We start from the raw sequence: 15,160 nt of genomic DNA on the forward strand, positions 1-15,160 counted from the left end.
CCATGTAAACCCTAGCCCTCTTCGATGTCTATATAAACCGGAGAGGATGGTCCTTAGAAGGCCGATCACGATTACAATCATACCATCATAGGCTAGCTCTTAGGGTTTAGCATCTATGATCTCGTGGTAGATCTACTCTTGTACTACCCATATCTTCAATATTAATCAAGAAGGAAGTAGGGTTTTACCTCCATCGAGAGGGCCCGAACCTGGGTAAACATCTGTGTCTCTTGCTTCCTGTTACCATCAGCCTAGACGCACAGATCGGGACCCCCTACCCGAGATCCGCCGGTTTTGACACCGACACCCGCCCCAGTGCTTGGCATCGCGCCTCCAACTGTGTCAGTGGCGTGCGCGGGGACATCACCCCCGCCCGGCACCCAGCAGTCGTGCCTCCATCTCCAACAGTGAGTGCCCAATTTGGAAGATGAGGATCGACGATTTTCCTCCCCGACAAAACATCTCTCCAGTGAAGTTCCTCGCAATGACAGTGGCCAAATCGCATGTCCCTCTCTTTTATCCTCACCTTTCTCCTCGTCCACGTTGTCACATCCCGCTATCGTGGTGGCGGGAGCCGTTACTGAAGAGGTGATCTTTATGGCGAACTTGGGGCTCTAGGAACGTTGATGTAAATGGTGGACACCGCCATGGCGATGGAAAACCTCATCTGAGCACTCTTAACCCCTCTTATCGTTGGCGTCCATGGCCCCATAGGAGCCCAAGGCCTCAACTTTGGACAGTGCCGACTAGTCGGCCCGGGCATCATGTCGGTATTGTGCGGTGATGCGACGCTGGCGCTGTCGTTTGCAACCTGCAAGGCTGACATGGCGATTGCAGTGGTGCTAGGCTTCGCCGCAAGGGGCCCGCTGCCTTTTCATCTAGTGCCTTTTCGACTTGGCATGGAGTATTCATCGGCCCGTGCAACTATCGAAAAATGCATCGCGAGATGGTGATTGGAGCATCACTTCATGTTCGAGGTAAAAACTCTAGTCCCCACCTTTATTGGTCGGGTTCAGAAGTGACGAACTTGGGTAGTTATCTCGTTGAGTACATTTTTCTCTTTGCTATTGTGTTGGACTCCATTTTTTTGTCTCGATAATCAAGATGAAAATTCTTATTCATGACATTCCGGTCGGACGTGGCAGTCGAATAAAACCCAGTGATCTACTCTTGCCATCCAAAGCCCCACACTGAAAACTTCTTGTCTGTGGATCCACAACTTTAGCTGCCATTGGTCGCCGTCATGCACATGATAGAACAAAAATCATCGAAGCCAACTCTTTTTTACCCTTAGGTGCACTAGATATCTATAGATATAAAGGAACCAAAGCTGAATCCGCCCTGTCTCTCCTTCCACCTCCACAAGGACGGAAAGAGAAGGCCTCCGTATCAACCAGTTGTAGCCCACCGTCGAGTTTATTGAAGCACCTCCCGCCAAATCCACCTCCAGCAGTTGGCTTCCACCGATGAATACGACCGATAGAAGAGATGGGAGGCCATTGGACGCAACCTGCATGCGCCCATGAGAAACTTTACAATGGCACTAAGGAAAACACTCGTAAGATAACTAGTAGCATGAAGATACTATGTATAGGGACGACCCAGGCTCCCCTCCCATTTTCACCCTGACCGACGGTGTTGTCCGAGGAGAAAAGGAGAGGAGCCGGGGACTGAAATGAGAGCCATGTCTGCTATTAGCCATTTGGTTATTTCAAGGCTTGTTCTTTTTCTACATATTTTTAAACACCCGTAGAAGTAAAAAAAAGAAGTTACCCTCCTAGAACTGGGATGTACCCTGGAGGCATTATGTGCTGACGCAGTCGGTAATGGCCAATTTGTGACAATTTTTATTGGACTTTAGTTAATAAAAACGCCTGAAATTGCATATAAATCGGTGAAAACCGAAAAACAGAACAAAAAACAACGGAGCCGGACGCATAGAAGCCTTGCCCGACCGCCTGCTCGTGAGTCGTGAGTGAGGCGCTGGAGTTGCCCCACTCCCCCAAAAAAACCGAAGAAGCACTGTACACCTCAAAGCGGGCGGCCTTCAAGATGCCGCCGCCTAACGCCGGCCGTCTCTCCAACCTCGTTCGGCGCTGCGCCGCCGCTAAGGCTCTAATCGCCGGCGCGAAGCTCCACGCACAGGCTCTCGTTGGTGGCCACCTACCCCAGGCCACCCTCGAGACTGACCTGGTCCTGCTCTATTGTCGCTGCGCTGCGCTCCCTAGCGCCCGCAAGGTGTTCGACGCGATGCCTTCTCCGTCCATGCACGCGTACAACATCCTCCTTGCCGCCTCCCCACCCCTCTTAGCTCTCGAACTACTCTCTGGCCTCCTCGACGCCGGTTTCCGCCCTGACTGCTATGCTGTCCCAGCGGCGCTCCGGGCGTGCGCTGAGCTCCAGGACCCGCTTCTTGGCGCCGCACTCCATGGATTTACCGTCCAGTTAGGATTTCTCTCCAATGTTGTTGTCTCCAGCGCACTTCTTGACATGTACGCCAAGGCTGGTCTCCTGGTCAATGCGGTTAGGGTGTTCGACGAGATGCCTGAAAGAGACCCTGTTGTGTGGAATTGCATGGTTACCGCTTATGCAAGGGCCGGGATGACAGCTGAAACCCTTGAGCTCTTCAGAAGGGCTCAGGTGGAGGCGGTGAACATGGCAAGGGATCTGCGGGCTGTGCCGAGCGTGCTAAATGTCTGTGGAAAGGAAGGGGAGATGATGAAGGGGAGAGAAATACATGGTAGGATGGTGCGAAGCCTTGTATTCGATTTGGATATCCCAATTGGGAACGCGTTGATCGACATGTATGCAAAGTGCGGGCGCGTGGACGCGTCACAAGCAGTGTTTGCAGGCATGCAGGAGAGGAATGTGGTGAGCTGGTCGACACTGATATCTTGCTATGGTGTCCATGGAAAGGGAAAAGAGGCATTGCATGTGTACGAGGAGATGTTATCTCAGAGAGTGAAACCGAACTGTATCACCTTCACATCTGTCCTTTCAAGTTGCAGCCACTCAGGGCTCGTGACTGATGGCCGGATGATCTTCGAGTCAATGAGGAAGGTTCATGGTGTAGAGCCCACTTCTGAGCACTATGCATGTATGGTGGACCTCTTGGGGCGTGCTGGAGCCATTGAAGAAGCTATCGGGCTTATAAAGAAGATGCCTATGGAACCTTGTGCTACTGCATGGGGAGCTCTACTCTCTGCTTGCGCCACGCATAATAATGTCGATGTTGGAGAGATTGCAGCATATAGGCTGTTTGAGTTAGAAAAAGGCAATGTCAGTAACTATATCACTCTCTGTGGAATTTATGGTGCAGTTGGTCAGTCTGATGGTGTTGCAGGATTAAGATTAAGGATGAGGGAACTTGGCATGGTGAAGACGCCTGGTTGCAGCTGGGTTGATGTGAAGGGAAGAGCTCATGCCTTTTACCAAGGGAGTGTCCCGAGTTATTTGAGGAGAAAAATGTTTTGGATTTTAGATCGGTTACGTAAGGATATGGGCAATTCAGAATCTGAATATGAGCATGCTGACCAGTAGTACAAGCCGACTTAGCACTGAAGTTGGTATGGTTAAGTCATGTACTACGGCAGTCAGATATTGGTTTGAGGATAAAGTAGTAACCAGCCTTAATTGCTACCATGAGTTCACATGAGCAATTCTTTTATTCAATGAAGGAGTTCTGGTAAATGTGGACGCTCGTGGCCTTGAATATTTTTGTGGCCAATATCTGAACCAAGATGCTGTGAAGATGAAGCGGTGATTGGGTGAGAATGATGCTGGTTCTTCAGTTTGAGGCTACGACTGTCTGCTCTGAAGTGACTTCCACAGTTGTACTAGTGTACCACATATCTGATCTGATTGTATAACACATGAATCACATGTTCTGAAGTGCGGAAAACGCAGTTGCATGCAAAATTTGTTAATGGCGGAAAGCTGGGATACAAGAAAAATTGCAACTGGAAAGAGTGAGCATTATGTTCTTCAGTCATCTGCTTTGAAGCTGACAAAGCACGTCCAAACTGAAGGTAAAATTATGTTATATTTTTATTAAGTTTCAATTCTTGTTGGAATTCTATAGTCTGCACTGAATCTACTGCCACCAGTGATACAAAATTTCATGGCAGAATATGTGGACATCACAAAGAGAATCATTAGGCCCATAGACAGTAGCAAGAAAGAATTTGCTTGGGGGCAAAGCGATGAAGGCAGTGACCAACTGGCCATTTTAATCAAGCCTGTAACCTCCAGAAAGAGATTGGTACAGTCATCATGAGTTTTTGTGCCTGGTTGCATGATTATAATCAGATTTGTAAGCTAATCAGTGGTTCTTTTGCTTAGACCCTTTATCTGTAATTAAGTTCAGTCTTCTGGACAATTTCTTTTCTCTCTGATGATGGGCAAATAAATGAACTATCCACTTATTGCTTTGACTATGGTTGTAGTCACTATGTTGGCTGGCCAGATTTCTGTCAGTATGAGTATTAAGGTACTGCTGTATACTTTGTAAAGTTGTGTACCATTTGGGGTGGCTTTCTTCTTAGTATTACATAGGAATATATAGTATAGCACTGGAATCTTATTTGCTAGCAGGGTAGGGATTCATGGTTAATATTTTCAGTCAAGATCAGAGTATTAATAAAGACAAAAGAGAAATCCAGTTTGGCTACACACTGATATGTATGCTATAAATACTACTCTTTCTATGTTTATACTCTGTACAGTGGTCCAAAGGAAGATACAACTCTTATTGTTTCCATCCAAGTTAACATTGTTCTCGAATGGTAATACTTTGTCACCCTACTATAGAGTTGTTAATGTAAATGGTGCCAAGGTGATCACTTGTCACCTCGTTTATACCGTCCAGATTCACTTCATGACAGCAATTTGGGACTGCCCAAGAACAACAAATATAGTATTTTATATGTATAAGAAAAATATTGTTACTGTCGGCTTTTGGCCTTTGGGGAGCAAAGAGACATCCAGTCTCCAACTGGGGCAGCTTCTGTGTGTTCCAGGTCTTAAACTACCATTGCAATGTATTCTTTGTGTCCTTCGATGCAGATTAGCTTGAATATTTTACTCTTGATGATGCAGTTCTACTTTCTGGACCTTTGTGTCCTTGCACACTGGTCAAGCAGAATTTGTTCAGGAATAACCCTGATTAAGGCAAGGAACTGCCCTGCCGACTGGCACAGCCGGTAGTTGAGCTCACCACAGCATGGTAGCAGGTAACTTTAGTAGAAGTTTGTTACATTGTCTTGAGTAAAAAAAAATCATGGATAAGGTGTGGACGATGAGATGATGTAGGCAGAGTTACATTTGCAAGTGCCCACCAAATTAACTACATCGACATAATTGCTTGTACAAATTACTCTGGAATCTGCGTTCCAGGTTTTAAGGGATGCAATCTAATAATCGTGGTAAAGATCATACTTGCTAACATGCATTACTTTTCCATTCTTTCTGAAGAATCAAGAACTTATTGATCAACTTATACATCCTTGAGAACTGAACTCTTGTAGCAAGACTGAAAAATCCTAAGCTATTTTTTTTCTATATCCAGCTGCTTTTGTAGGTATACTTAGTCGCCAATGGGTGGATAGGTTGTGTTTGGGAGCCTCTGTCCAAGCACAAATGAGCGAAATAGGCCGAGAGCTCGGTCTGGTTGTGCAAATGGCACCATGTGAGATGCGCCCCGCACTGTTGCAAAGGTCAGAAGATTACCATACTCTGTTGTCCAGCCTCCAACCTTGAAAATCAAATAGCAACAGATGTTACATTCATGTTTTATATCATCAAATTTGGCATCTGTAATTCAACTTGTATTCATAGCATAGAAGTATACCTGGCCTTTGCGGAACCAAGTACTGTACGGAACTGTGACAGGCAACCCCATGTCATGAGCTAGCTCTCGCACAAGGGTTCGGGAGCCCAAGAGGGGCACCACAGAGTCTTGATCGCCGCTGTAACGTAATTCACATTGTCATAACAAATTGCACACGGAATGAAACAAATTATCTGAATAGATATACTCGTATATGGGAGTATGAAAAGGTAAGTTATTTACCTGAATATCCAAACTGGTATCTTATGTTCCACTATTCTCTGAAGTAAAGGCAAGATGTTGATGTTACCATCCTTATCGGTGTAATTCAGCACACTGGGACATGATTTTAGATGATCCATGTGAGTTTGAGTTGCAAAGATGAGCAGTTCATTTACTCTGACACTCTCTTCTCTCTTTACATATTTACTGAAAGGACCAACATATGTATTTGGCAGACGTAGCAATAGAAGCACTTACTCACTGCACATGCCCCAGCCATAAGGTAGATGTGTTCTATTAGCATGAAGAGCATGCTGCACTTCTGGAAGATTGAAGTAGAAGTACCTTTCATATGACATGCAAACATCCACTCCTAAACTGATCTTGGTCACCTAAGTTGCACAAAAAACTAGTCACACAACAGCAATCAAAGGTTCTGACGGAAATATCATGTACCATCCATGAGGCAGTGAGCATACATATTTGCGCAGTCGTAGCTCCTGCATCACAATCGATGGGTAACATACGTCAAGAATGACATCATAATTGTTGACGTATTGTCCAACTATAGCATTTGCCTCCGCAATGGCATCATTGCATGACTTGCTCTCATTGTGGGGGCTACCGAATGTGTAATCCTCAAAATCACAACCCTTGTTTATGGCCAGAAATATCTCATCGGATATCATACCATGGGACCAGAAGTACTCATATGTCGCGGGGACATCCCTGTCAAGCTTGAGTAACGGATTCCCGATCTACTCAAGGTAATCTCAGAGTCAACAAAATAGTAGTAGTAAGTACCCCCTCCGTCCCATAATCTAAGAGCATTTTTACACTACACTAGTGTCAAAAGTGCTCTTATATTATGGGACGGATGGAGTAGAACATAGTTGATTCAAGAGATGACCAGGCTATGCTTGACTACTTACAGCTACCCCCTTGATATTGAACTTAAAACCCTTAGATTTCTCATTGTGTGTGAGAAGGACATCGGTGAGTTGCGGTATATAGTGCCCTGCATTATCGTCAGCGCAGAATCACTCGCCGTAGAAGAGAGGCAATCAAAACGCATATTCCTGAAGTAGAACTTGAAATGCTTTCTAACCTGCATAGCTCTCTCCCGAAAGAAGTAAGCTGCTTGATCTGTACTCCGGGAACTTCTTATACCATCCCAACAGAAATTTGTACATATCATTTGCTGCATAATTGAAGAAACATACGGTTAGATTGATGTGTTCAGGCTAACCGGTATTCTGTGATGTCACAAGATCGCATCGGTTTACCGGTCCGCGCATCTCCTGTATTGTAGTCTGATGAAGTGTTGGAGTAGGACCATCCAACTCCAGCGGGCGATTCAACAAATAGAAGATTGGACACTGCAAAAATAACAAAGGTAAAACAACTAAAGAGTTAGTAAGATGTACACTTTCTTTCACTGAAACATGTGATCAGAGAGATGGTTCCCAAAATCCAACCTTTATTCCACGACTTCTTGTTTAAACGAAGGCCTCTGCCATCACCTCTGGGATAAAATGGGCCGAGCTCCGTAAACGCGCCGCCTCCAACCGAAGAACAGCCAGGACCTGAAGGCCAGTGAAATTTTGCAGCAACATGCAGTTAGCAATCACATTTCCATATGTGGTAGTACTGAGATCTTTATCTGCATCATAGTGTAGCAAGGTACTGTTACATCAAAGAAAGAAGCATCTTTTTTTTTTTACCAAATGATGCCTCACCGCTTCTAAAAATCCTCAAGGACCACAACACACAAAGCCCAATGAGGCAAGGGTCCAAGGGAACATGGTGACCTCAAAGATACTCACAAAACTGATTAATTTTTTCCTTGGCAGGTGCGGAGCAGATGACGATTAACGAATGGGAGGAAGTTGTTTGTGTTTCCAGTTCAGGAAACACTACCTGTCATCATATGACCCCTGATGGGTGAACGAGCACTGAACGTGCACGAAAGGTACAGTGGAGGAGGAAAGGTACCAAGGAAATGAGTAGTATAGGATGCTAGATTAACTTCACCGTTCCAGTCATCAGGCCACTAATGGAACAGTGCTATTATTAGCCATGACAATTCCAGCACCATGGTATTTTTATTTTCTTTAAAAAACAACAACTATATAGTTTATTGAAAACTGTTTTGAGAAACCAAAATGATTTCCAGAAACTCTCGAGATCCAGACAGAAAAACAAAGTCGCTGTGAAGGCTGTATGTGTAAGATGTAATGCAGACCAGGTAGAAATTCCTGCGTCGTCCTAACTCCCAACCGCTAAAGTCGAGAGCTAATCAACCGTGCATATAGAAGTACTACTTTTAACACATTTTCTACCAAACTAAGGCAGTGCATGCCACTGTTGCTCCTCGAATCCAGCAAGAAAATTCAGATGCGAACATATTCCCTAATTCTGAAGCAAAACAAAACAAGGACCACGGCGCAAAGGCCAACGCTGCTCGGCAAACTGGCCGAAGAAACTCCAACAGAACGCTCTGGAGATCAGAGAGTGACAGCCCAAGAGCAGAGAGGGCCGCGGAGAAGAGAAGGCATAGGAAGACGAGGAAGCAGCACCGCAGCAGCAGTAGCCAGTAGGTACTGACCTCCGTTGAGCCAGAGCGTGAGCGGCCTGCCGGCGGCGTGGTCCTGCGCCTCGGCGAAGTAGTAGAAGAGGCTCCTCCCGGCCTTGACGTCGACGTCCACGTACCCGGCGAACTGCCTGAACCCCACGGTGGGCTGCCCGGGCAGCCGCCCCACCAAATCCTCCTCCGGGAACCCGAGCACGCAGCTGCTTGCTACCCAAGCAATCATCGCCACCGCCAGCGCTGCGGCTCGCCAGGAGCCCGCCATTGCAGCGAGAGCCTCGAGAGCAACCGGAATTGGCAGAGGCGAGGGAGGAGGGAGGGAAAGAGAGCCGGAGAGGTGGGTTGGGTTCTTGGGTCGAGAGTTCTGGGGATATATACCGGGGGCACGCAGCTTTTCCGCCCCTGACGTGGAAACAGCGCGGATTTTTAGTTCGTAGGTTGTTGCGGGTTTAGGTTTGGCTTCCATTGTTTCCTTTTGTTTAAGATTCTCTGTTAAGAGAAGATGATAAATTGGGTGGTTGCTGGAAAATGCTGTACTAATATTATCTCTTGAATTGAACCCTTATTTGTGATTTTGGATTTGGAGGATGTATATGGTACATGCTGTGAGAAGGTGATGAATCTAGACTATCTTTTGAGTGGAAAAGCCTCATCGTAAATGTTGGGACAGTCCAATTTTTTGCCGTCTGCGATGCCAATGCATAGTGATCCCATTTCGTTATGGCATGGAGTGATGTTTTTGTCCATACTAAAAAAAAATCTTTTAGGATGCGTCAACACTTTCCCCGTTTTTCCCAAAGCAATCAAGACTATTACAGCTTGCACTCGAACATCCAGCGGGGGATATTCTTCTAGCACGTCAAAACAATAGTATCCTTGCGGCCGAGTCAAGAATAGGTGACTTGTTTTTCAGCCGATCTGGTTGCTGTTTTCCTAACCGGGTCGCCGGCCGCTATCTCTTTCGCCGTCGACGGAAACATAGAGGGACCGACGGGGGTCTTGTGGCCGACAACACCCAGCAATCCAGCATGAGAAACCACTTCCAGCCATGGGACCAGAAACGGTCGAGGTTACTTAGAAGTTGATCTAGACCACGTTCTAGCTTATTACGGTTGACAAATAGCACTACACACGTCCTAGTTGATCTTGTTCGTTTTCCTATGTCGACATGGAAAAGGGTCACCAGCACAAGAAGAGCAGCATAGCGAATCACCTGGAATGAATAGTGTACTAGGTAGCCGTTGGGGGGGAGGCCCTGCCCCAGGAGGTGATAAGAAGCCATTTACTCCTATGCAGTTGGGTTGGTCGCCATTCAATCGCCCTGCGTCAGCGGGCTCCGCCCATGGCATTGGCGTGGCACGGCGCCGCAACCACGGCCGCACCCACAGCTCTGCTCATTCATGACGACGACAGATCGTCCTGGATCCCGTGAAACACATTCAGATCCATGAACGCATGGGCGCATACTTTATTTGAGTTCGACATACTATTGTGCGTTCGATAGTCTACACGCACCTTTGTTCGCATGCAAGACTAAATAAGGGCGTCTCAAGGCAAATGTAAAATGAAGACCCCTAAGAGCATCTCCAACAGACGTGCGATCGCGCGTTAAAAAACTTTTACAGCGCCGAAATAGCATTTTTGCGCCGGGAGGGGGGTTGGTTGCTTTTCCAGGCGCTGCAAATTTTAGCGCGCCTTTATAGCGCAGCAGGCGCTGCAAAATATAGCGCGCGCGACCAACCGGTGCTTGGCAAATATCAAACAACACATACCATTTTGACAATATGATGATCTCAGACATAAACAAATATGCAAAATAATGAGTTGGAGCAACATAGCATAGTTCAAATTAAACCCGGGCAAACGTCGGGCCGGGCCGGGTTTCAGGTCGGGCTTGTAAAAGCCCTACCTTCATTTCTCAAGGCCGAGCCTGGCCCGAAGCCCGAAATGCTCCCTGTTTTCAAGCCCGAGCCTGACACGAAATCAAGCCCGAAGCGCGAAAGCCTGACCCGAATGTTGTTTTCAAGTATGCGCACGTGCAAGCCCGACCCGAAATACAGAAAAATGGAAGCATGAGCCCGACCCGAACTATCTTTCGGGCTGCAAAACAAAGCCCGAGCCCGGCTAGAATGTCAAGCCGATTCGGCCCGGACCAGGCTGTCCATGCTCGGGTTTAGTTCAAATGCATGCTATAGTTCAAAATCACCTAAACCACAATCAAGTTCACACAAATGAATGAAACATCAATAATCATGCCACATCTTCCGACTCCTCTTCCGAAGACGATTATTCCTCCTCTTCTTCATTTTGAAGCGCCTCATCGTCATTGAAAACTCGGACGGTGTTGGCACTATCTTCAAAGGCATCATGCGAAGGCATGTGAGACACACCGGAAGCCATGCGTCCACCCATGTCACCCGGAGGTTCTTCCATGCCTTCCATGAGAGACCCAAAACTCATGCCTCACATGTCTCCCATGGTAGCTCCGAAGCCACCCATGTCTCCCGTAGGTGCTCCCATGCCGCACATGGCGCCCATGGCTCCCATGCTTGTTCCCAAGCCTCCCATCGTAGCTCCCATGCCTCCCAAGCCTCCCATGGCGCTTCTTCTTCTTCTTCTTCTTCTTATTCTTCTTCTTCTTCTCTCTTGCTTGTTTATCTCCATTTGGCCTTTTAGGCTTAGAGTAGGCAACCGAGTTTGGTGTAGGGCTCCTCTTGCCGCCATGACTTGATGCCTCCTCCTCCTCATCATCATCCAAATCAATAGTTCACTTGTGTTTCTTACTCTCCTCTAGGACATCGCGGGGCTTCCATTTCTCTTCATCCTTCAACATTTCATAGCAATGGGGTAACACAAATGCTCTCCCTTTCTTGACCTTGCCTTTCTTGGTCTTCTTCTCTTCTCCGCAAAACAAGTTTTTTTGCAATATTAAGCTACAAACAAAAGAACAAGTTACTACTTGAAACACAAAAGATGAAGCATGAACATGGATTAGAAAGAAATGACACTTACCCTATCTCTATTATTAGTGCCACTTGGGTTCATCATGTCAACCGACTTCATTGCCACCGCCTACTTTTGACAATCTTTGTTGATCGTCGACCACAGGGAGCGAAGAGATCTATCGGTGCGCTCAATTCCACTCTTGTTGTGTGCATCAAAGAACTCCTTCATCTAAAACCAATATGTGTCTATAATGGTCCCCTCCAACGGTGGCATCCATAGACACGGTCAACCATGTATTGCATAGCAAGACGTCTTCCTCAATGTTGTAGTTGCACGCCCTTCCTTTCGGTGCATCGACGATACCCTCATCATCCTCATCCACTTCATACTCATGATCATCTTCATGCACTTCATTGGTTTGATACCAATGAGAATTGTGGAGCCAACACCCATAGTTGAAATGTATGTGTCATCATTGAAACTACAAAGTATGCTGAAGAAAACTAATAAAGCTATTCATATGTATACATTTATCTAACAACAAGAAAGAAAAGGGAAAAAATCATACCGTGTGGGCATTTCATCAAACACCTTGTGCGCATCGGCTGCCACTGCAACAAATTGCGAGCTATCTGGTGCTTCGGGCGGCCGGACGCGCTGCAGGTTTCTTCTTCGGGCGCCTAGAAGCATTGTCCACTTTCTTCTTCTTTTCAGACGCCGCCGCCGCTGCCGCATTCAGTCGCTTGGAGACAGAGCCCTGTGGCTTCACGGCGGGCGGCGACGCCATTTTCACCACCCTGCGAGGTCGCCAGGGGCGCCATGAAAAGGTCGCGCACGAGGCCGGTGCTTGGAGGAGGGGCGCCGACTGCGAAGCCGAAGGTCAACCCCTCGCTAGGGTTTGCGGCGGCGGCGGCGACGAAGGGGTCCCCGGTGCAGGGAGGGGTTGGGGGCTGTCGCGCGGCCTTCCATCGGTGCAATTTCGCCGGCGGTGGTGGGAGGCGGGGTTGTCGGGCGGCGGTTGGTTGCTCGCGCGTAAATGTTCACTGTCCAGCGTGCGGGAGCTGGCGCACCAAATACACAGCATGCGATGCCGCTTCCCTCAACGCACTGAACCAACTTTACCGCGCGCGTGATTTTAGCCCGGCTGCTGGAGCGCCAGTTTTGGTCCCGCGCGCGCTTATTCGTTTTTTCCAGTGGGCGGCTAATCTGGCGCGTCTGTTGAAGATGCTCTAAACATGTTCATAGATAGTCATGCGGGCGCGGACCCTCATACCTCAAATATCTCCTACTATCCGTGTCTTTTTTTATCTATTTCATTTTTTTGAATATTGAAAATAATCATTGATAAGTATCATAATGCATCAATAATTTAGAGATAAACATTTCAATGTATTACATTTAAACATAAATATTTTAAGTAAGGGGAACCAGTAGACCCAGCAATATGTCTGCTTGAACAAGAATAATTCAGCACGTGTATATCCAGCGATGGAATGGATACGGGTCAGTGGCCACGCACTGGTGGCTACCAAGGGCTGCTCACTGGTAGATCTCGCTATGGGAGTCGCCGAATCAGGGGAACGTGTGGCTCGATGCAGTACTATGGATCAGGGAGGCTCATTCATTAATGGACAGTATGAGTATGGCAGACAGACCAAGGATCCTGTGCGCCAGCAGGCATTGCCCCGTGCCCACCGTTGGTCAATGACATTTTACTGGTCAACTTATCCATCTACATACTCCTGGGTGAGAGCATGGTTAATAGTATCGGAAATTCACTTAGGCTCATAGGTGTATATGCACCGTTGTCTAAATACACATTTAAAAAAGTTAAAAAAATCAAGAAAAAAATCCCATGTGTAAATCCGGACATTATATGTGTATGCACCAAGTTCCAGTGAAAACGGGCATTTTTTGTGGCTTGTGTAAAAAAGACATTTTTCGATGCTTAATTACAACTATTCACGAGGCATTTTTTTATCTATTTTATACAAGCCACAAAATATGTCTTTTTCACCGAATTTTTGTGTGCGAACATAAGATGTCCGGATGTATACACAGGATTTTTTCTTGAATCTATTTAACATTTTGAATTGTGTTTTTTATACATATCTCATAATAGGTGTATCTACACCTAGGAGTCCAAACGACATTCTCATTATAGCCAACTATCGGCTATATCGAGTTGCCATGTCACATATAGTCGACCTAATAGCCAACATGTATAGTAGCAAGTTGCTAACAAGTAGTAATTTATTAATACATGGCTCATCTTACATTCTCATAATGTTTTTGAAGCCCGTGCTACAGCCGGCTGTTAATCTGCAGCTCGCTTCTCTTCTCTCTCTTATTCTCTCTCATCCAACTCAGTAAAACTATAATAGTTTAATCCTTACAGCATGCTGACTGTATCTTATTATACTTGCTCTGAAATCATGGGCCAACGAACTTTTACGATTGTGCATGTTGTGCTAAATGGATTTTTTTCATGGTAATACATGTCTCATTTACTCCTTCCATTTTCAAATATAAGCCCTTTTAAAGATTTCAATATGAATTACATACAAATGTATTTAGACATATTTTAAAGTATAGATTCACTCATTTTGCTTCGTATATAGTTTATATTGAAATCTCAAATGAAGAGAGTATACCATAAGGATCATAGTACAAGTCACGTACCTATCGACCTAGCATAACTGAAAAAGAAAGTGTAGAAAGTTAGTATTTGTATAAAGGAACACCAGCCAAGAAATAAAAATACAAACAAGACTGAAGAATCCTCTCAGCTTGACACCGGCGTCTATCACCCGTCTGTGGCACCACCACAGTAACCACTAAAGGACAAAAATATTGATGGATCACCTCCACAACCAAACTGGACGTGGCTCTATCGCTGATATGCACTTTTGCGGACCTCTAAGGTGGCTCACCAAAGACGAAACCATTACCGTTGAACGAATCAGACCGGGGCAACACCCCAGACACGCCATCGAACTCCAGGTTTGACAACCCCCACATGACTAAGACGTTGAAGGAGAGAACCATATCTGCCATCGACGAACCACGAACCCAGCACACGTTCCACCATCTTCTAGATGTCGTCGATGCATACCATAATCTGCATCCACTCTTGGACTACCTCCCAAACTCTATGTCGCGCTGGAGCAAATGTCGTCGCAACCACAGAGCCCAAGGACACATGTCAACCATGAGGATGCCGTCGCCGTCGCACCATCTTTACTTGAACAGACTGGTTTCAAATCCATCCCCAACCATAGGACCGATCGCCTTGTCGAAGTAGGATCTAAAGAATTTTTATTCAGCACCGCCATTGCCGTCGTCGAAGCCACAATGACGAACATCCTACAAACCTAAACTATGAGAGTCTAAAAACTATCCACACCCGTGGATCCGGTAACCCCCTCGCCATTGACAATCGAGGTCACCGGCGGAGGGGAGCCATCGGAGTGCAACAACGGGGGAGACTCCTGGCGGCGATGACGAGTCGCCTTTTCTTTCTTTGGAGGAAAGAAAAGTGAACCATGCATCATATTTGTTCGGCAACATTTGTG

General features: G+C 46.4%; 2 protein-coding genes across 3 annotated transcripts; one reads left to right on the forward strand and one right to left on the reverse strand.

Annotated features, from left to right (window-relative positions):
* The first annotated feature begins 1,950 nt into the window (after window positions 1-1,950).
* On the forward strand, window positions 1,951-4,451 carry LOC119295356 (pentatricopeptide repeat-containing protein At3g12770-like). 2 transcript variants are annotated; one of them, XM_037573766.1, is made up of 2 exons: window positions 1,951-4,028; window positions 4,107-4,451. In XM_037573766.1, exon 1 carries the CDS (start codon window positions 2,053-2,055, stop codon window positions 3,538-3,540), a length of 1,488 nt encoding a protein of 495 aa, XP_037429663.1. In that variant the 5' UTR covers window positions 1,951-2,052; the 3' UTR covers window positions 3,541-4,028; window positions 4,107-4,451. The 2 variants fall into 2 exon arrangements, with proteins under 2 accessions (XP_037429663.1, XP_037429662.1); XM_037573765.1 differs by having other exon boundaries at window positions 4,128-4,451.
* Window positions 4,452-5,300: 849 nt separating this feature from the next.
* LOC119295357 (serine carboxypeptidase-like 42) lies at window positions 5,301-8,992 on the reverse strand. The gene is made up of 10 exons (XM_037573767.1): window positions 8,658-8,992; window positions 7,528-7,635; window positions 7,336-7,428; window positions 7,158-7,250; window positions 6,982-7,067; window positions 6,529-6,807; window positions 6,308-6,441; window positions 6,071-6,163; window positions 5,849-5,966; window positions 5,301-5,752 (listed from the first exon to the last, which is right to left on the reverse strand). Exons 1-10 carry the CDS (start codon window positions 8,902-8,904, stop codon window positions 5,585-5,587), a joined length of 1,419 nt encoding a protein of 472 aa, XP_037429664.1. The 5' UTR covers window positions 8,905-8,992; the 3' UTR covers window positions 5,301-5,584.
* Window positions 8,993-15,160: the final 6,168 nt, after the last annotated feature.

This window comes from Triticum dicoccoides, chromosome 4B, assembly GCF_002162155.2.
Source record: "Triticum dicoccoides isolate Atlit2015 ecotype Zavitan chromosome 4B, WEW_v2.0, whole genome shotgun sequence".
NCBI lineage: Eukaryota > Viridiplantae > Streptophyta > Magnoliopsida > Poales > Poaceae > Triticum > Triticum dicoccoides.